Source organism: Oryza sativa, chromosome 2 (genome assembly GCF_034140825.1).
Source record: "Oryza sativa Japonica Group chromosome 2, ASM3414082v1".
Lineage (NCBI taxonomy): Eukaryota > Viridiplantae > Streptophyta > Magnoliopsida > Poales > Poaceae > Oryza > Oryza sativa.
Window position 1 is genome coordinate 36,151,633 of NC_089036.1, and position 19,743 is coordinate 36,171,375.

General features: G+C 44.7%; 4 protein-coding genes across 7 annotated transcripts; 1 reads left to right on the forward strand and 3 right to left on the reverse strand.

The window, feature by feature from the left end:
• Positions 1–3,924: 3,924 nt before the first annotated feature.
• Positions 3,925–7,746, forward strand: LOC4331238 (uncharacterized). The gene is made up of 3 exons (XM_015770026.3): positions 3,925–5,407; positions 5,535–5,974; positions 6,060–7,746. Exons 1-3 carry the CDS (start codon positions 4,004–4,006, stop codon positions 7,501–7,503), a joined length of 3,288 nt encoding a protein of 1,095 aa, XP_015625512.1. The 5' UTR covers positions 3,925–4,003; the 3' UTR covers positions 7,504–7,746.
• A 122-nt stretch (positions 7,747–7,868) lies between these two features.
• LOC136351057 (uncharacterized) lies at positions 7,869–10,746 on the reverse strand. Of its 3 annotated transcripts, none has more exons than XR_010739185.1 (11): positions 10,548–10,746; positions 10,416–10,459; positions 10,261–10,341; positions 10,087–10,194; positions 9,901–9,992; positions 9,566–9,640; positions 9,386–9,455; positions 8,990–9,091; positions 8,512–8,657; positions 8,379–8,441; positions 7,869–8,257 (listed from the first exon to the last, which is right to left on the reverse strand). XR_010739185.1 is itself a non-coding variant. In XM_015770029.3 (11 exons), exons 1-11 carry the CDS (start codon positions 10,693–10,695, stop codon positions 8,175–8,177), a joined length of 969 nt encoding a protein of 322 aa, XP_015625515.1. In that variant the 5' UTR covers positions 10,696–10,746; the 3' UTR covers positions 7,869–8,174. The 3 variants fall into 3 exon arrangements, 2 of the variants coding, with proteins under 2 accessions (XP_015625515.1, XP_015625514.1); XM_015770029.3 differs by having other exon boundaries at positions 8,543–8,657; positions 10,261–10,329; XM_015770028.3 differs by having other exon boundaries at positions 8,543–8,657.
• A 1,388-nt stretch (positions 10,747–12,134) lies between these two features.
• LOC4331239 (uncharacterized) lies at positions 12,135–14,799 on the reverse strand. The gene is made up of 11 exons (XM_026023016.2): positions 14,577–14,799; positions 14,447–14,490; positions 14,279–14,359; positions 14,105–14,212; positions 13,907–13,998; positions 13,597–13,671; positions 13,406–13,475; positions 13,104–13,205; positions 12,787–12,901; positions 12,623–12,685; positions 12,135–12,475 (listed from the first exon to the last, which is right to left on the reverse strand). Exons 1-11 carry the CDS (start codon positions 14,797–14,799, stop codon positions 12,378–12,380), a joined length of 1,071 nt encoding a protein of 356 aa, XP_025878801.1. The 3' UTR covers positions 12,135–12,377.
• LOC9267029 (uncharacterized) lies at positions 14,780–18,944 on the reverse strand. 2 transcript variants are annotated; one of them, XM_026023011.2, is made up of 12 exons: positions 18,558–18,944; positions 18,362–18,484; positions 18,057–18,249; positions 17,697–17,839; positions 17,376–17,550; positions 17,099–17,160; positions 16,646–16,727; positions 16,045–16,102; positions 15,821–15,951; positions 15,635–15,727; positions 15,475–15,545; positions 14,780–15,359 (listed from the first exon to the last, which is right to left on the reverse strand). In XM_026023011.2, the coding sequence occupies exons 1-12, from the start codon at positions 18,842–18,844 to the stop codon at positions 15,212–15,214; spliced, it is 1,566 nt and encodes a 521-aa protein (XP_025878796.1). In that variant the 5' UTR covers positions 18,845–18,944; the 3' UTR covers positions 14,780–15,211. The 2 variants fall into 2 exon arrangements, with proteins under 2 accessions (XP_025878796.1, XP_025878797.1); XM_026023012.1 differs by having other exon boundaries at positions 18,362–18,487.
• Between the last annotated feature and the right edge of the window lie 799 nt (positions 18,945–19,743).

Genomic DNA, 19,743 nt, shown 5'->3' on the forward strand with positions numbered 1-19,743 from the left:
GTGTGTCGTACGCCATACCTGCATTAAATAGGTTGATCAGAAACATATAAATAATTAGTTCAACATAAGTAATAAATGTTCATAAGCGAATTACTAACACATATTAAACAAGAGTACAAACAAACAAAAGTGTTTAGTCCGAACACTCATCACGATAACATTATGATACAACACCGAATAGTTCGCAATACTACTAGTACAACAATAGTCGGAGGTACTCATTACAACAACATTGAATTGAAATTACACGATAGAAGTATTTAGTCCGAACACTCATTACATCACAACAGCATTTTATTTCCTAAATCGAAAGCATTGTTACACCATGGAATCGCCTGCTGCGCGACGACGCCTTGGCCTTGCGCGCCTGCTTGTTGTTCCTTCACCAGGTGGTCGCCTACCATCACTTGCCTGTCCAGATGGACTAGCATCTGCGCCGCTTGGAACTTCTGCATTCTTCGGGCATTTCTTGTAAGTATGGCCGCGCAGATCACACTTGCTGCAGCGTAAAGTCCTCCCACCTGCTTCTGACTCATCCATATCATTTCTGATGCGTCTAGTTTGGCGTCGACCCTTTTTCACCCTTAACTTAGATGGATCTGGAATATAAAAAACTTGGGCACTCAGCGTTGTGTAAGATCCTGAGATCCCGAACCCATATATCTCCTCACTCCATGTATGAAAGATTGCTTCTTTCCTGAAATAATTTGAGACGTACACATTGGGAGATATGCCACAATCACCGGCAGCAGCAAGAACGTGTGAGCAAGGAAGGTGATGAAGCTTCGGCTTCATACAACTGCAGGTACATCCACCATCCGCCTTCAAGACACATTCCTGCACGGCTTGCTTGCGATAGATACCACGCCTGCTCCTATCAACACACATTATTTCATACCGATGCACTTGTGTGCCTTGAGCAACAACTCGATGTCTCCGTGCCTTTTTGATTTTATCTTCCATGTACTTTGTCACTACGTTGCCAAACACTATGTTGTTATCGGCCATGGACGGACCAATTTTCTTGTATCGATCCCTAAAGTACGCTTGCGTGCCGTGAAGGATGAATTCAACAATAGCAACCAATGGAAGTACCCGAACTCCTCGCATTACCCAGTTGTACACCTCTGCCAAATTGGTTGTCATTATGCCATACCGAGATCCATCGGTGTCGAACAATAGAGACCACTTCTCCTTAGGCTCATTCTCAATCCACTGAGTGAAATTTCTGATGGACGACCCTGACCTCCTTCTCATTGTTGGTGGGTCATCATGTAATGCACCAAGAGGTATGGGAGGCTCGTCACCTTCAACTAGTGGTCTGCGAGATTGCTCATCTGTTTGCTTCGTTGTCAACTCATCCAACTTGTCCCACAACTCATTAAATTTCTTCTCTTGGTTCTGTGCACAGAGCCTCTTAAAGAGCTCTATAAGATGCTTGTTCTTGAATTGCTTGTAGAAATTTGCACCCATGTGACGCATGCACCACCGACTCCGAACATCAAGCCACTTAGCTGGAAGTCCCTTCTCATCCCAACCGTTCTGCAAGTAGTCAATAGCCCGCAACATACCCGCATGACGATCATGTATAAGGCAAACGTTGGGCCTCATACGCACCACTGCAATGTGCACTCTCTCTAGGAACCAGTACCAGCTTTCAGTGTTCTCACTCTCTACAAATGCAAAAGCCATAGGTAGAACCTGGTTGTTCCCATCACACCCAATTGCTGTCAATATCTGACCTCGGTATTTACCTGTCATAAAAGTTCCATCTATGCATAGAACAGGTCGACAATGCACAAAAGCATTGATGCAAGCACCCAATGAGAAAAAGGCTCTTTGCAGCATACTCTTTGTTCGATCATCAACCGATGTAAATGTATGTAGGTCATAGTACGTATTATTATTCCTCTGGGCAATGGTGGCTAACAAACGAGGCAAATTATCATAAGAAGCTTCAAATGTGCCATACCTCATCTCAATGATCTTTTGTTTGGCTCTCCAGGCCTTTGCATAGCTTATGGTGTACTTGAATTTGTTCTCGATGTGCCTAATAATTGATTTTGGTTCAAAGCCAATGTTACCAACAACACTGCTGTACATCTCACTTGCCACAAAAGCTGAAGTGATGTTTCGGTGATACTTCTCCACCCCTTGTAAGTAGCACTTGTGCTCGGTCACAATGCTAACTTTCCAATAATCATTCCATTTACCCTTCATGCACCTCACTTCATACACATAATTTGTTGACTTGACCACCCTAAACTCTCTCTGCAAGGAAACTACCCAATGCTTCACTGCCTCCTTCATCTCATCCTTATGAGCATACCTTGCACCCTCAATTACCTCGTTCTCCTTATACTCCCAGGGTACATGATCACCCTCTGATATAACAAGTCCAGAGAAGTCCTCATTTGCCCAATCAGTGGCCATTACATCACCTTCCTCATCGGATGATGCGTCGTCGTCCGCTTCCTCATTATCCGAATCTTCCCTCTCCATTTCATCAACAATTATACCGACTCTCTCCCCCTCATCCGCCATGCCCATAGCCTGCTCCTCCCTTGGTTGATTTTCCTCATTTTGCATCGATGGTCCAACAACATCCCCTGCATTGATAGGACCCTCTACATCTTCGGTTTGCATTGAAACATTTATATCTTTCTCTTGTACCGACACAAATATAACGAGGGGCCATGACCGTTCAAAAGCCATTTCCACATACCGTCTCCAAGCATCAGTGCTGTCCATCGGCATTACTTCCCAAAAATAACCTTCTGTTGCACGACTCACTACAACTGACACTGACATTGTGTAGACTTCTTGGTCTATTCTAAATCCTCTCAACAACCAACTATAAATTGACTGAAATGTTCTCTCCGCAGGCCTATCGATGCCCTTAGATGTCATTACAAAATCTGACAGATCAACACCATCTGGACCAAATCTAATATTTCCTTCACCGTGAACTATCTGAAATGTGACCTTACTTGACATTGTGCCTGATGAAAACAATAACTGCGTTAACCTCGCATTTCTGTACTACGCCCTAAGTTACATTCTCTACAATATTGTTCTCTAAATTTCTAAAATTACGTTACATTCTCCAGATCAAACTAAACTACATCTTACAATTAACACTATTGTCTATGTCTCAATTCATACTATTATATTCTATGCTCTGGATCTACACATATGTGCTGTGTGCTACAGATGTGCTAAAATATATGGAACTAAAACTAAAACGCAACATATATACTCAAACATAACATATTAGTACAAATGCAAAAGATGTATGGGAGCATACCTGTGATGAATTGAGCGAACCAGCAGGGCTTCGGCGCTCCCCTTCTGCTGCCCTCCCCTCTCTCTCTTTCGTTTTTTTTGGATTTTTAGTGAATATAATGAAATTTCACAGAGGAAGGACTGGGCTTTATAGGGGGGAGGCAAAAATCGCCCTCCCCCAGGGCGGCAAGGGGGCCGCCTGCAAAATTCCATGCCCTCCCTCGCCGCCCATTTGCAGGCGGCCCCCCCCACAGTACAAAATCGCCCTAGCGGAGGGCGGCAAGGGGGCCGCCTGCAAAATTCCATGCCCCCCCTCGCCGCCCATTTGCAGGCGGCCCCCCGCACAGTATAAAATCGCCCTAGCGGAGGGCGGCAAGGGGGCCGCCTGCAAATTTCGTTGACGGCCGTCGCCCGAGAGCGAACGGCCGTCTGCCACGTCATTTTCGCCGCCCTCTGAGAGGGCGCCCTCCCAGAGGGCGGTAGGGGACTACTTCCGTCAATTTTCAAAATGGAAAATTATTTTTTAAAACTTTTAATAAAAAAAATTATAAATAAAAAAAATTCTGCAATAGGCGGCGGAACCACCAACACGTACGTCTCCTTCCCCCTACCCCACCATCCGATCTGACACTGACACCCGGACACACCACACGACCCGACCCGACCCGACCACACACCGCATCACTCCTCTCCTCCCCTCCCCTCGCCGGCGCCAGCGATGGACCGGCCGCCGCCGCCTCCCGCCTCCCTCTCGCCTCAGGAGTGGGAGCAGCTCATCGACGATTTCCCCACCCCGCGCCGCCACCGATGGCTCCACCTCCCCCTCCTCGACCTCGCCCTCTCCTCCCTCCCGCGCCGCGACCTCCCCTCCCACCTCAGGCCCCTCCTCCTCTCCTTCCTCGACGACCACCTCCTCCCGCCCTCCCCCACCCACCTCCCCCTCCTTCTCTCCTCCCTCCTCTCCTTCCCCTCCGACCACCCGCTCCGGGACCACCTCCTCCTCACCGTCACATCCGCCTTCGCCTCCGCGCTCTCCCTTCCCGTCTCCACCGACCACGCCGACCCCCTCTCCGCCCTCGTCAACGCCCTGCTCGCCTCCGCCAACCGCCCCAACCACGCACCCGACCGCGCCGCCCGCGCCCTCGCCTGCGACGCCCTGCGCGCCCTCGACGCCGCGCTCCCGGGCCTCCTCGCCGACGTCCTCGGCCACGTCTACGCTCTCGCCGCCGCCGAGCGCTCGCCGGCCGCGCAGTCCTACCTCCTCCTCCTCGCCTCCGCCGCCCGCCACGTCGTCCGCCTCGGCAGGCTCCCCTCCACCACCTCCATCTTGGCGGTGTCCGGCCCGCCCACCCCCTTCTTTGTGCCCGCGCATCTCCTCGCACCCGCACCAGATCCTGCCAACCCCGTGCCGCCGCCTTCCGAGGTGAATTTGAGGGACATAAGGAAAGTGCTCGCTCTGATCATGGACAGGCCGCAGGTCCTCACGCCTGCATCGGGCATGGAGATGGCGGCCATCCTTGCAGAGGTGTCCGCGGCTGTGGTCGGGTGGGCTCCGGCGATCGCAGCGCACGTCAAGGTGCAGTTTGGCGGGATGGCACATTCGTCCAGCCTCATGCTTCTACACTCTCTGCTCACGCTGTTCATCCAGTTTCCAGATGCTTTCGGGGCCGAAGACGAGCGTAAAATGGCACGCCGTCTAGCTTTGGCTGCTTGTGAGGCACACCGCCCGCTCACAGCGCGCTTGCTGGCATTACATTGGCTGCTTGGATCTGGAAAATTCAGATATGCGGTGCCCGGCCTCGCGAAATGGTTTTATCCTGGCGTGTTCGACCCCCTTGCAGTCAAGGCCAAGAAGCTAGATTGCCTAGCTCTTGTTGCTGCTGGCGTTGATGCTGACAAGATTGAAGGAGGCAGAGATGTGGACCAGACAATTGGGCTTGTCGATGATGGCCTGGCTTGTGTTTCAGCCTTCAGGTGGCTCCCGGGATGGAGTACCGAGACTTGTGTGGCGTTCCGGGCGCTGCATGTGGTCTTGGTTGCTGCTGCCCCTCACAGTACTGATGGCTCAGGTTGCTCCGGAGCTGGTGAGCTCCTGAATTCTACTATCTTCCACCATTTACAGGTAGAAATCTACTGAAAGGAAAATTAATGATAGCCGCATCCATCAACTTGGAAGAACCCTAATTATGTTCCAGACAGTGAATTGAAAATTTAGCAATTCTCAAATTTCTAGGTCACTCTGTGTGCAGGCTATGTTGGTTGATATGACATCAGAACATCGAGGCTTAGTCCCAGTAATTGCTGATTTCATCAACCGTCTTCTAGCATGCAACACTCATCGGTGGGCAGGGGAGCAGTTGCTGCAAACGCTTGACGAGAATCTGCTTCCGAGGCTTGAACCAGGCTACCAACTGGCGTCATACTACCCACTCTTTGAGAAGATCGCAGAGAATGAGACAGTTCCTCAGCTCCGCCTAATAGAGTTGCTCACCAAGCAGATGGCTTCTCTTGCCAAGAAGCATGATCCAGAGACAGAACTGAAAACATGGTCTCAGGGCAGCAAGGTCGTTGGCATTTGTCGTGTCATGATGAAGCACCATCACAGCTCTCGCATCTTCTTTCCCCTCTCATGCCTACTTGTACTCACTATCAAGTCCTACCCAGACCTGGAGGTCCGGGACCATGCAAGGTAGGCATTCTGAATTTCTGATATTTCTTGTTTTGTGATAGCTGTTTTTCTATTATCTTCTCACTTCTTCAAATATTACATCCAGGATTTGTTTGCGGATGCTGTCCTGCATTCCTGGAAAGAAGCTGAGGCATCTCATGGGAATCGGAGAGCAACCTGCAGGTGTTACACCATCTCATCCAGGTCCTTTGTTTGATGTCCCATCACCACGTCCTGCTCAAGATCTTAAGAGCATGCCTGATTTGGCGTCTTACATTCATCTTGAAAGAGTTGTGCCACTGGTCGTGAAACAGTCTTGGGCCCTCACATTGCCTAACTTCAGCATTCAGAGCAGAGCATCTGGCCAAATTCTAAGTATACAGGATGTAAGCTCAACTCCTCCGGAGCAAGAAAAGACACCACAACCTACCATCGAGAGAATCGCCTACACACAAGAAGCTCTTCGTGTGATGGATTCTAAGGGTGCTGAAACACTGGAAATCCTTAGGAGGCACTTTGCATGCATTCCTGACTACCTCCACTCAGTTGGTCTCAAAATAAAAATACCTTGCACATTTAGGTTCGATTCAGAGCCATTCAACCATGCTTGGGGATCCGATTCAGCAGTTCCAGGTTCTGAAGGGGTTGATGGTTTGCCGGCCCTTTATGCGGCGACAATTAACTTTTCATCAAGTGCACAGTTTGGGAAAATTCCCTCATGTCATGTACCTTTCCTTCTAGGAGAACCTCCAGGTTCTGGTATGGACATTATGCCTTTGGATAACGGCCACCGGTTAGAATCAAGTTATTGTGCTTCAGTAGTGATAGAATTAGAGCCTCGAGAACCATCACCTGGTCTTATTGATGTTGTCATCACCGCCAACACAGAGAATTGCCAAGTCATATCTGGGTCCATTCAACCCATTACAGTTGGCATTGAGGACATGTTTCTGAAGGCCAGTGTACCTCCTGATATTCTGAAAGAGGATGCAGCTGAGTATTACCAGGATCTGTTCCATGCGCTATGGGAGGCCTGCAACAGTTGTTCGAACACAGGTCGGGAGACCTTCCCTTTGACAGGAGGGAAAGGGTCAGCTGCGATTAATGGAACACGATCTGTCAAACTTCTTGAGGTGACTCCAAAGGTTTTGATCAGAGCTATTGAAAGATACCTGGCTCCCTTCGTTGTCAGCGTTGCTGGAGATTCACTTATTACCATCCTAAGAGGCAATGCAATTATTAAAAACGTTGTGTGGGAAGAAAGTGATTCAGCTCCTATTGTTGGTGCTGATGCATTGGTTCCATACTCAGTGGACACAAACCTTTCGCTTCAGCGCATTGATGAAGACGAATTTGAGGTTGGCGCAGAGACTTATGCTCATCTAAGCAAGAGGGATATGGGCATTGTGCGTGTCCTAATATTTCTACCACCAAGGTATCACCTCCTCTTTTCGATGGAAGTAGGTTATGCCTCCACATTGGTCAGAATAAGAACCGATCATTGGCCATGTTTGGCATATGTCGACGAATACTTGGAAGCGTTGCTCTAACAGGGAGGATTTCTCTGGCCAAGAGTTTCAGTTTTGTACCTTATGTAACACTAAAGAGTATACAACGGGAGTTTTGTTTTTTTTTTGCCCCTCTTTTAATTTTTCTGTACCATGAAGAATGGGACAGCATTCTTTTTGTGGAATCGGTGCCAGGAGGTGTAACTTCGAGGAAAGGGCAATTTTGTTCATTGATATCATTAAGAACACGTGATTATATTCCGAAATTAAGTTCCCATTGCGTAACATCGTTCAATTTTGTTTCAGGCCAGCTAGTATGATGCTGGGCTTTTCTTTTGAGTTTTCTGTGAAGGTTCAGTTATTGATAGTTAATGTTCAATTGCAACAAATGTTTCTGGAAAACAAGATGCAAGAAACAAATTTTGGAGTAAATTAGAGATGCCAGAGTAACTGCAGGAAACTTCATGTCATCATAAACAAGTATTCTTCTGCTGGAAAAAAAGAACATTAAAGGCACAGATTCTTGTGCATCAATGACATTTTCGACTTGATATATTGCAAATGTCGTGAAGCAAAAACAGTACCATCATCTTCCAAGGATATGAAGTGCCACTCTCGCTGACAAAATGGCAAGTGCATTCTCTCTTGCCCCTTCATTCCAGAATCGGTCGTTATTTATACACAATGAAGGTAGAGAGAATTATAATACGCTCCTAGCTTGTGTAGTTAGCTATGAGGGACTCGATTGCTGAATCCTTAGCACGTACGTCTTTATAATGGATTCGATAGCCATGACCTGGAAAAGGAAAAAAAAAACTAGCAATCAGTGTTCAGTGACTTAGTTATGCCGTTTTAAAGGAAACAACAGAAACCAAATGCTAAGGCAGGGACTTTCTCATTTCCTAAGAAGCGCATACCAGGTAAAAACCACTCGAAGTCTAACTTCAACAATTTTCTCATGCTGTCCAGCTGCAAGCCCACTGCAGGTTTGTGCAACAGATGGATTAATCCTAGTCCTACTTTCAGCTAATGGTACAATTGCACATTTACCTTCAGTTAGAAAATCTAGGGAGGATTCTACCTGATTGCTTGCTGTACATAAGAAAGAGATCTAAATCATCAGATTCTTCTGATTTTGCAACATGATCTCCAGTGAAAAGCGCCTTTACTGGTTTGTAGAATAAGCAGACTGAACCCTGAAAAAAATGTTCCTTTTAATGAATGAACCCTATATATGCTGAAGAAGGTTAGATTGGTTGTCCAAATCTCAGTTTATGAGCTTTGGACAATTTTTGACAGAACATGTTCCTTCGTCTCTAAGGTTGAGGAAAATTTGGGACAGGATATGGTGATAATCCAATCTAATCTTTATGCGCAAAAATAGTGCACATATGACATATCTTGACCCTAATACTCTTTGTCTTTGATGTTGTATGTTTAAGGATGTTCCATCCAATCCAGAGAAGCCTTCCATACTGAAAGCTACAAGTAATTGCTCAAACAACTTCTTTCATTAAGTTGAACTTACTTCAGTATGACCTGGGGTATGGATAAGTTCGAAATCAGCTCCAATGTCCCATGGGCCATTTCCAGTAAGTTTCCACTCAACATCTGCAGTAACATCCTCTACCTGCATCAGCACAGTAATTGCAGTAAATATCAGGAGAAGTATCTGAGAGCAACATTCACTGGAGAAATAGGTAAATCAGACTCTACACTATGTTCATGTCATGCAAGCTCTGACACGATATAACTGTCCTCTCTGTACTGCTAATCAGTACTTGTACTGCAGGTTATAAAGTTTGACAGTGTTGATTGAGTACTCGATGAGGATCAGTCAGGACTCAGGAATAAGCGATGTCTTTCTAGGGTCAGACAGAAGGATGATCATGATTCTTTGAAATCGTTTGGATGAGGGTCTTACATCGCCCGAATGGATGATCCTCTCACATTTTAGCCGCTCAGCCCACTTCCTATGATCCGCGACATCATCCCTGTAAGTAACTCAATAGACGCTCTTCAATATCCAAAATAAAAGGGAGTGCGTTAAAAAAAGGCAATTAAAAAAGAGAACTATGTGATACAGCTTTAAGTCCGGAAATACATGTGGGTCAAAAACATGTAGCGTGCTCCACCAAGTTTTTCGATGTTCTCTGCCAGTTTCGTTGTATACCTTGGGCTGTAAAATCAGAAAATATCAGAAGACCTAGTGATAACCACATATAAACTGGACAATAAGATTTGGGAGAGATGATCTCCAATTTGTGAGGAAAAAAATGCTATCACATTGACCAGTACGCTGTGCTGAAATTGAATACTTATCAGCAGGAACACTAGCAATTAATGTATCTGATTACAACTTGATAATTTTTTTTGTCTGGAGATGGAAAGATGGGTACTTAGGGACATGAACAAATTCATAAGCTTATTGGAATTAACCTGTCAACTAGTATGTTTCCATCTGGATGGGTTAAAAGATAAGAAGTTGCTCCATATGAATCTTGAGAATGATAGCCACAGAGGTAAACACCCTGGAAGTTTTGAGCAGTGCAACAAGGATGAGTATGAATATAATTTAATTGAGATAAATTGGGTGAAATCCGGAATGAGGAGAGCAAGTGATACAGGGAGAAGATGATTGTCGATGGGGAGCGGGAACATGTTTTGCACTTGAAGAATGTCCTTTGCAGGTTTCTCGGTGTGAATGGAGGAAGTAGGACAGGAGAGCAGAGCCTGGACATCAATGGCAGGCATGGTTCAATTTTGCATTGAAATTCAGTAAAAGAGAGGCAGAGCTACCTGCAGGGCCTTGGTCCTGTGTTCGTCGGAGATGGGCTGCGCGGCGACGGCGGCTTTTCCGTCCACCCTCTTGAACACCTCCTGCAATTCAAATCACCATCACCAAGCAAAGCAGCTGAAGCATCAAGCATATGCATATATGAAAGACTAGTTACCGAAGCCATCCAGCGGCAGGTCTGGCAATCGATGCATCGGTGATCTGCAGCAAACAAACTCAACTGAAGCGCATCAGGAAGAGAAATTAAATGGAGACCGATTTCAGGTGCAGGGCTCGATCAGTGGCTCACCGACGAAGAAGTCGCCGGGGACGTTCTGCGGGCGGCGGCGTTGGAGTGCCGGAGAGGACGCCGAAGAGGCAACAGCTCGTGGTCGTCGCGGCGGCGGAGCAGCGACGGACGCTGGGGGGGCGAAGCGAAGGCTCATCATCAACGCCATGGCGGAACAGCAGCGTCAGCGACAGCGTGCGTGCTACAACTAGCAGCGTTCGCTCTGCGCAGGGCAGCAGATGCACAAAACGACCCTCACGACTGACGTCACAGCAAACGCCAACATCCACCAAAGTCAGAGGATCCGTTTCCCAACATCCTGCACGTACGGCTCGATTTTTTCCCTTTTTCTTTTCTTTCTTTTTTTTACTGAGTGCCCATTTTAACACTCGATCAATAATAAACTACTCTAGTTCTAGTATGAAATGAGTCTGTACCCATTATAGATATGTTTTTGAGATAAGTATTTGTTGATAACTTTTTGTGACAAGTAGACAAGCACGATCGCAACAACTAAACGCCTTGCAGTGATATGAAATCGCCAACCACCTCGATCTAGCCAAAAGGCTAAATCAAGATGGGTTTTATAGAAAAACAGCTAAATCGGCTAGCGGAGCCGATTTAGAGATCAAAATCAGCCTCTAGGCCGATTTAGATCGATATGAGGATAACTACCCGTCTCGTGGGCAAAACAGAAGGTTTTTAGGACAAACCTACAAAGAGGTGTCGCACTCTTGCAGCGGCGGCGGACGGTTTACGGCGCAAACCGACAAAGATGGACTAAACTAGGGTAAAATAGAAAACATAGTAAAAGAACGATTCAAGTAGATTGTATTCAGGGTATTACAATGAATCGGCCTTGCCCCTTAAATAGAGGTTGTTCTTGCCCTCTACAAGCCCTTCTCCACGTCCAACTCGGGATAGAAACCAAAGTAAACACGAAATATAGCTTTCCCGAGCAAGAAAACTCGAGACCCGAAGAGAGCTCGGACTCTGCCGGTCAGACCGGCCACACACCGCAGGTCTGACCGGCCCATTGTCGGCGGTCTGACCAGCCAACACACGCCGGTCAGACCGGCCCTCACAGAGGAAAACCGGCAGACTTCCAAACTTTGGCAAGTTTTCTTATTTTATCCCTAGATGTCAAATTTGGGTGTAAACAGTATTACTAGACTGTTAACCGGACCAGCTAGTATGATGCTGGGTTTTTCTTTTCAGTTCTCTCAAGGTTCAGTTATTGATAATTACGACCTGTTTGGTGCAAATGTTTTCGGAAGATAGGATGCAATAAATATGTTCTGGACTAAATTAGAGATGCTAGATCAGTTACTAACTTCATGTTGCCAAAAGATTCAGCGAAGCAACCGACCTCCACACCAATCAGTTGCCCGGATACTGATCTGGATGTCATTTTAGGAAACTTCGCATCGCAGCGAGCAATTTTCCCCTGTCAACTTGGGCCTGCCGCTTACTCTAGGGCATCTCAAGCATGTACACCTGCATTTTACTGACTACAATAGAAAATTTGGCAGGAAAGAAACAAGCGTCTTCCAAAGTAACGAATCATTCATACAACTAGTATGCAACCAAGTCCTGGACGAGATAAAATTTTGAAGCATGGGAGGTACCAAGATTTAGAGAAGATCATAGACATGGTGACAAACCTGTTTGCCATCATGGGTGTAAATTTTTACATTTCCTATATCGCCAATTTGTACATTGCTCCTTCTAAGATAAATAGAATGCCAGCCGCCTACGCTGGTCTTTCAAAAAAAAGTACATTTCCTCTTGGTCACTTAATTCCAGAATTGATCGTTATTTATGTACACTGAAGTCTGAAGGTAGAGAGAATTATAAGATGCCCCTAGCTTGTGTAGTTATAGCTATGAGGGACTCGATTGCTGAATCCTTAGCGTGTACATCTTTATAATGGATTCGATAGCCATGTCCTGGAAAAGGGAAAAAACTAGCAATCAGTGTTCAGTGACTCAATCATGCCGTTTTAAAGAAAACAACAGAAACTAAATGCTAAGGCAGGGACTTTCTCATTTCCTAAGAAGGTATACTCTATCCGCAATGCTTGAATGAGCGCATACCAGGTAAAAACCACTCGAAGTCTAACTTCAACAATTTTCTCATGCTGTCCAGTTGCAAGCTCACTGCAAATTTATGCAATAGATAGATTATTAATCCGATTTGTAAGCTAATTGTACAATTGCACAGTTATGTCCAGTTAGACAAAATCTAGGGAGGATTCTACCTGGTTGCCTGCTGTACATAAGAAAGAGATATAAATCATCAGATTCTTCTGATTTTGCAACGTGATCTCCAGTGAAAAGCGCCTTTACTGGTTTGTAGAACAAGCAGACCGAACCCTGAAAAAAAAATGCTCATTTTAATGAATGAACCCTGAAAAAAAATGCTCTTAATGTCCAACAACAGCGCACATATCTTTCACCCTGCTACTCTTTAGTGTTCTATGTTTAAGAATGTTTCACCCAATCCAGAGAAGCCTTCCATACTGAAGGCAACAAGTAATTGCTTAAACAACTTATTTCATTAAGTTGAACTTCTTACTTGGGTATGGCCAGGGGTATGGATAAGTTCGAAATCAGCTCCAATGTTCCAAGGACCATTGCCAGTAAGTTTCCGCTCAACATCTACGGTAGCACGCTCTACCTGCATGAGCATGGTAATTGCAGTAAAGAATATCAGGAGAGGCATCTGAGAGCAAAACTCGCTGGAAAAATAGGTAAGCTAGACTCTACACTAGTACATGTAGTGCAAACTATGAATAATTGTCCTCTACGTACTTCAAGTTATGAACTATAGGTAAAATTTGCTACAAAAAGATGCAATCGTTTGCATGAGGGTCTTACATCGCCCGAATGGATAATCCTCTCACATTTTAGCCGCTCAGCCCACTTCCTATGATCTGCTACATCATCCCTGTAAGTAACTCATTAGACGCTATTCAATATCCAAATAAAATATTTAAAATAAAGAAGCGGCGCATTCAGAAAAACAAAAAATAGATAAACATGTTATACAACTTTTAGTTCAAACATACCTGTGGGTCAAAAACATGTAGCGTGCTCCACCAAGTTCTTCGATGTTATTTGCCAGTTTCGTTGTATACCTTGGGCTAGAAAATCAGAAAAATATCAGAAGACCTACTGATAACCACATGTAAGCTGGACAAGAAGACTTGCTAGAGATGATCTCCAATTTGTGAAAAATGCTACCAATTTGTGAAATTGAATACTTGTCAGAAGGAAAACTATCAATGTATCCGATTGGAACTTGATAAGTTGTTTGTCTGGCCATGGCAAGATGGGTACTAGGGATATAAACAATTTAGTAAGTGCATTGGAATCTACCTGTCGACTAGTATGTTTCCATCTGGATGGGTTATAAGATAAGAAGTTGCTCCAAACGAGTCTTCAGAATGATAACCACAATGATAAACACCCTGGAAAGATTTGAGCAGTGCAGGATGGATGACATATATAACATGAGAGTATTAATTTAATTGAGATAAATTGGGTGAAATCCGGAATGAGGAGAGCAAGTCATACAGGGAGAAGATGAGTGTCGATGGGGAGGGGGAACATGTTTTGCACTTGAAGAATGTCTTTTGCAGGTTTCTCGGTGTGAATGGAGGCAGTAGGACAGGAGAGCAGAGCCTGGGCATCAATGGCAGGCATAGTTTAATTTTGCATTGAAATTCAGTAAAAGAGAGGCAGAGCTACCTGCAGGGCCTTGGTCCTGTGGTCGTCGGAGATGGGATGCGCGGCCACGGCGGCTTTTCCGTCCACCCTCTTGAACACCTCCTGCAATTCAATTCAATTCAAATCACCATCACCAAGCAAAGCAGCTGAAGCATCAAGCATATTATGCATATATGAAAGACTAGTTACCGGCGCCATCCAGCGGCAGGTCTGGCAGTCGATGCATCGGTGATCTGCAGCCAGACAGCGAATTACAAATTCAACTGAAGCAGCGCATAAATGGCGAGCGATTAATGATGAGTTTAGGTGCAGGGCTGACCGACGAAGAAGTCGCCGGGGACGTTCTGCGGGCGGCGGCCGCTGTCGAGTGCCGGGGAGGACGCCGAAGAGGCGCGGAACGAGGCAACAGCTCGTGGTGCAGCGGCGAAGAGAAGGCTCAGCGCCATGGACATGGATGGCGGTATCGTGAGTCCAATTGAGTTCCCAGGAGCATACATCCAAACAATCACTGACGTAGTGATGTCACAGCAAACACAACACATTTATCGACTTTTTCTGCAAGTGCCCAGCCGGTCCAGTTACACATTTTCACGCTTGGATCAAGAATTACCAACTGGCATCTACTGGTGCGTTGCAGTGCAGTAGAAAAGTCAGTTTGGTTTGTGGTTTGGCTTGGCTGACCCGCTGCATCCACCGCTAGGAATTTGGAACTTCCTAGCAAACTCTTTATGTCCTTTTAATAACCCCCACATGACATTTCTCCTTCCAATAGGATAGACCCTTTTCATATCATCACCAGATTAACTATCACCACACTTTTCTAACTGACCTTTTTATTAGTATTACTACAACAAAACACGCTTGATGGCGATGCATGCCTCATGACTATTCTGCTACAGTATATGCTTCTCCTTTCTTTTTTTTTTGTTTTAAGACTGATGATAGTCAATCAACTCAGCTGCCACTACTGGGGTATTTGTTGTGCAGGAAGGTGAGTGGCTGCAACCTCATCTCTGACTGAAGCTGCAGCTCCGACACTTTCTTCAGCGACCGATACTGCAGCCGTATGCTTTCCCCGCTATCAACCGCCTTCACAAGATACCTGCGATTCACCATTTGTAATTAGTTCTAAGTCGCAACAACTTCACATACATCTTCTTCCATCACCCCCAAAAATGCCATCTGTTTTTCAAAGCGAGCTATCCAAATGGACTCACCAGCCATTCAAGCACTGCGATGTGATGACTGCCTCCTTCCCAACAAATTTATCAGGCGTCCTTCTGTTTCCCTGCAAATGCTCTTAACGATAAGAATTCATTTCTGCCCTTTATTATTTCTTAGTAATGCAAGAGCCAAAAGCAACTGTGCTCCTTGTACCATGATCAGGACCCTCTCGCCCACTACAAATGGATACTGCACACCCCTGGGTGATGTAGGGTTTTCAGCATCCAACACCAGCTCACCATTGCCCTGATTAAAACAATGAAAGTAATTATTCAGATCCATGCACCACCATTGATTGCTTGAGGGTATGTTCACAATCACAGCCACAGCATTACGTACTCTGCTACCTCCAGTGCTCTTCAGCACATCCATACGTTCGGTCACCTCTTTCCTGTGTTTGCGAAGAGCAGCATTATGAAAGAGTCTCCTATCATCTTCCATCTTCACCACTGTAGCTACTGCTCTTAAAGCTATTATATCCAAAATACTAACAGCAGTACGTGAGCAGGTGAGACATAGATAATGCCAGTTTCGTGGAAGAAAATTAGTAGTCAGAAATATACCGAGATTAGGAAACAGGGTGGCCGGATCAACTTCTCCATTGCAAATGGTGCATCTTGCCTAATCATAGTAAAAATAGAAAAACTGGCATGATTGTTGGTGTCACCCCACTGGATCAGAAGATAAGTAAAATAGAAATGACTTGAAAATACACTTTTATTAAATATATGTCGCATAGTTATTGTAGAAACATAATCTATTGTTTTATGATATATGCTGTGTGAAATACAAGGAACTGCTTCAGGCGTAAAATACCTTTTTACAAGAATGTGCCATTGCTACTAAAAAGCACTCCTAAAGTCCTAATAGTCACAGTTCTCTGTTAAGTAGTACATTCCAGTTTTGGATAACCTACCGCTAGGGCCCTCTATTAAATAATAAAGAAGACATAAATAAATAATTTAATTTCAAACAAAAAACACAAATTTAGTGAACAATGCCAGTATCTGTGTTAAGGACAATAATCAAATTGAATTGCTAGTTGAAGCTAGTACATTGAAGAGTGCAATCTACAGTAAAAGAGAGAACTTTGCCCTCATAAGTTACAACAAGAGAATTAATAGCCATCTGGAAGCCTGAGTATGAAGTTTTTTGAAAAAATACCATTTCAATGACTTTCTTCAGCATGAGGCCACCGAAAGAGTGTCCACATAACAGAACCATAGCATCCTCAAGAAAAGCCCCACTGCAACAGACCAAATACCATTTCATCACCCGTGCTTGTTGTCTGACTGCGATGCGTAGTTAACTAAATAATATGGTGATGACATCCACACTAGTTTGGAAAAAAAAGGAACAAAACTTTATGTAGGTTTATATCAGTTATTCAATTTTGATTAAGCTAAGTAAAAATGTGCTCCTTCTCCCCTTCATTTTTGTATGTGTGCCTGATTGTCTATCACTCTGTCTCCCAGTCTCTCTCTCAAAGAAAATGGGGGCTAGCATATAACTTATAGGTAAATACATATGAAGAATGATCCATGCAGAATAAGACAATCTATACATATGACGTGGGCTTCTTTGATGAAGTGGTACATTCCGCAAGGAAAAACTTACGACAATGGATCTGATAGGACACTTCTGAGAGATGGTTCACTAATGAAGCTGCCCTGAGATTCCTGCAATCCAAATTTGGCAAGATATGAGCAATCCGGTAGTTTTGCGCACATGAGAAAGACACAATTACATGTACAGAAATCCTCTTGCTTTTTCAACATGTCACTTTCCCACTCTTAGAGAGTTGAGGTGTGCTTCTCTCATGCATCACTATAGCTGAATATGGATGTATGCCATGCATGCTATTGAATTGATGCGGTACTGGATTTATACTCACAGAAGGTGCTTCCGAATGATTCGAAACAGCACGTTCTTCAGCACACAAGTCATCCATAAATTGGCTTGCAGATATGGGTTGGTACATCTGGGGTACGCAGTGCCCAGCTGCTGCAATAGGAGAGCAATCCAGTATAGCATTGGCATGTGGCATTAGCCTAAAGGTGAGTGATGCTCTACAACAGCAAAGGAAATTGCAATAAGAAGTTTATCATATCAAATCATTCAGTAGCATCCATGTAGGGAAGTATACAAATATAACCACGAAAAAATGGAGGCGAAATGAGATGATGAAACCATCAGTTGTTACCATAGTACTGACCTAGTCTCATTTGTGATCCTGTAGCGAGAAGTTGGGCGCAAACCAGCAGTAACATGGCTAAGTGCCCTTCCAGTCAGAAGCAACAGGTCACCAGGCCCTGAAATGCCATCTGCTAGGTACCATTGGCCATTTGGGTCACAAACCTACCAGAGAAGTAGCTAAACAATGTGAACTAGAGGCCAGGCAGCACTTATAGGCTAATTCACTGAATAAAACTGAAATGTGTCGACCAGAATAGCAGGGAGAAAAGATGAGCTAAAAAGCATAAATAAACTAAGAAAACAGTAATGTATTTCAAGGAAAACTAAAACCAATAAAGGTTAAAAAAAATTGAACTTTGCACAGTTGTTACATGGATACCTCAATTCCTGGATGATCAGAAGCAATGAGCACAAGGAAGCCCCTGTCAACTTGAGGCACTGAAGAGCCGAGACAGGCAGTAGAAGAAGCATGATCGGTGTGGAGGTGTTGGTTGGAATAAGCCACCAGCAACTCCGAGGATGAGACCTCATTAACAGGCAATGGAGTATCATCGAGCAAGTGGTCGAATACACTGGAAAATGTATAGAGACCAACTCAATTGTGAGTAAGTGTGAAGAGCAAGATGTTACTAGTCATAGATGAAGGGATTAAAAAAACAGGCATTGCATTGTATTTGTACTTACTTGGTACGAAGTCGGAGATGGCGAGCAATCGCAGAGAGAGCAGCGCGGGCAGCCTCACCGAAACACCTGAAGGCGTCGTCCATGCAAGCAGGGACCAGGTCGCCGCCGCCGTCATCGGATGTCCTACTGCGATTCAGAGGAGAGCGATTGAGATTGAGAAATTCAGAATGGAAGGCAGAAGAGAGAATTCCTAAACCTTGCGCTGCCCCCTGCGCGGTAGAGGTAGAAGGCGGGTTGGTCGTTGGCGCGGAAGAAGGCGCGAGCGGATTGGAGGGCGCAGCGGAGGATGGCGGCGTGGGCGTCGGGGAGGTCGAGGAGGGCGGCGCCGTGGCGGGTGAGGGAGGCGGAGAGGGCATGGACGGCGCGGCCGTAGGCGGGGGTCGCGGCGCCATCGTAGGGCGCCAGGTCGTGGAGGCGCACCCTGGCGAGTCGCCCGCTGCTGCTAGCGGCGGCGGGAGGTGGGGAGGAGGCCGCCATGAGCATGGGAGTGGGAGGAGCTCATGGTGGCTACTGTTCCGCCATCTCCGCCTCCCTCCACTCCACAGCGTCTAGTGCTCCTCAACCTGCAAGCCTGCAAAAGACCCCGACCCCCAATGCTACGACTGTTTTACTGATTTCTTTGTGAACAACAGAAAGATTTTTCTTTTTCTCTTTTCAGAAACAAAAATGAATTTGAGTCTCAATGAAGTTCATCAATCACGAAAACATATTACTACCTCCATTCTAAAATAATTTTTTTGTTTGTAACATTTGACCATTCATCTTATTCAAAAGATCATGAAATTATTATTTATTTTATTTGTGACTTGCTTTATTATTATAAAAAAAACTTTAAGTATGACTTATTATTTTTATATTTGCACTAATTTTTAAATAAGATGAATGATCAAACATTATAAAAAAAAATCAAAACGACATCTAATTTAGAACGGAGGAGTACTATAATATATTTTTATTAAGGCATATATACAGTCTTTAAATAAGGTAAATTGCTTTTTTTGCTATACATATATTTCGAAGTGTTGATAAGATTAAAATACTATGTAAATATTTGTCAAGACACTGTATATGTACTACATGATTTTGTATATGCAATTGAAATATATGTATTTTCATAATAAAATGTTGATGACCAAAGTTAATTATATAGGAGGAGTATATGGTTATATTGTACTCCTCTGTCATAAAGATAAGTTCATTTTTCACACATCCCACACATATACTAACATAAGAAAAACCCCAGAAAATTCATACTTTATCCCATCCCAATATAATTATTCTTCGTTTTATGTACTTCTAATATAATTATTTCTTATATTACTTTCACAAATTTTGATACAATGATGATTACTTAAAATAAACTTATTTTAGGATAAATGGAA

Coding starts and splice junctions, on each gene's coding strand:
- LOC136351057 (XM_015770028.3), bottom strand. CDS start 10,695: ATGGCGTTGATGATGAGCCTTCGCTTCGCCCCCCCAGCGTCCGTCGCT. Junction 10,342..10,415: donor CCTGCCGCTGGATGGCTTCG/GTAACTAGTCTT, acceptor TTTGAATTGCAG/GAGGTGTTCAAGAGGGTGGA. Junction 8,258..8,378: donor CTTCGAGTGGTTTTTACCTG/GTATGCGCTTCT, acceptor TTCCTTTTCCAG/GTCATGGCTATCGAATCCAT.
- LOC4331238 (XM_015770026.3), top strand. CDS start 4,004: ATGGACCGGCCGCCGCCGCCTCCCGCCTCCCTCTCGCCTCAGGAGTGG. Junction 5,408..5,534: donor CTATCTTCCACCATTTACAG/GTAGAAATCTAC, acceptor CTCTGTGTGCAG/GCTATGTTGGTTGATATGAC. Junction 5,975..6,059: donor GAGGTCCGGGACCATGCAAG/GTAGGCATTCTG, acceptor TATTACATCCAG/GATTTGTTTGCGGATGCTGT.
- LOC9267029 (XM_026023012.1), bottom strand. CDS start 18,844: ATGCTCATGGCGGCCTCCTCCCCACCTCCCGCCGCCGCTAGCAGCAGC. Junction 16,728..17,098: donor GTCCTATCAGATCCATTGTC/GTAAGTTTTTCC, acceptor GGTCTGTTGCAG/TGGGGCTTTTCTTGAGGATG. Junction 15,728..15,820: donor AGAGCACTGGAGGTAGCAGA/GTACGTAATGCT, acceptor TGTTTTAATCAG/GGCAATGGTGAGCTGGTGTT.
- LOC4331239 (XM_026023016.2), bottom strand. CDS start 14,799: ATGTGTTGTGTTTGCTGTGACATCACTACGTCAGTGATTGTTTGGATG. Junction 13,672..13,906: donor GGAAACATACTAGTCGACAG/GTAGATTCCAAT, acceptor CTGATTTTCTAG/CCCAAGGTATACAACGAAAC. Junction 12,476..12,622: donor CTTCGAGTGGTTTTTACCTG/GTATGCGCTCAT, acceptor TCCCTTTTCCAG/GACATGGCTATCGAATCCAT.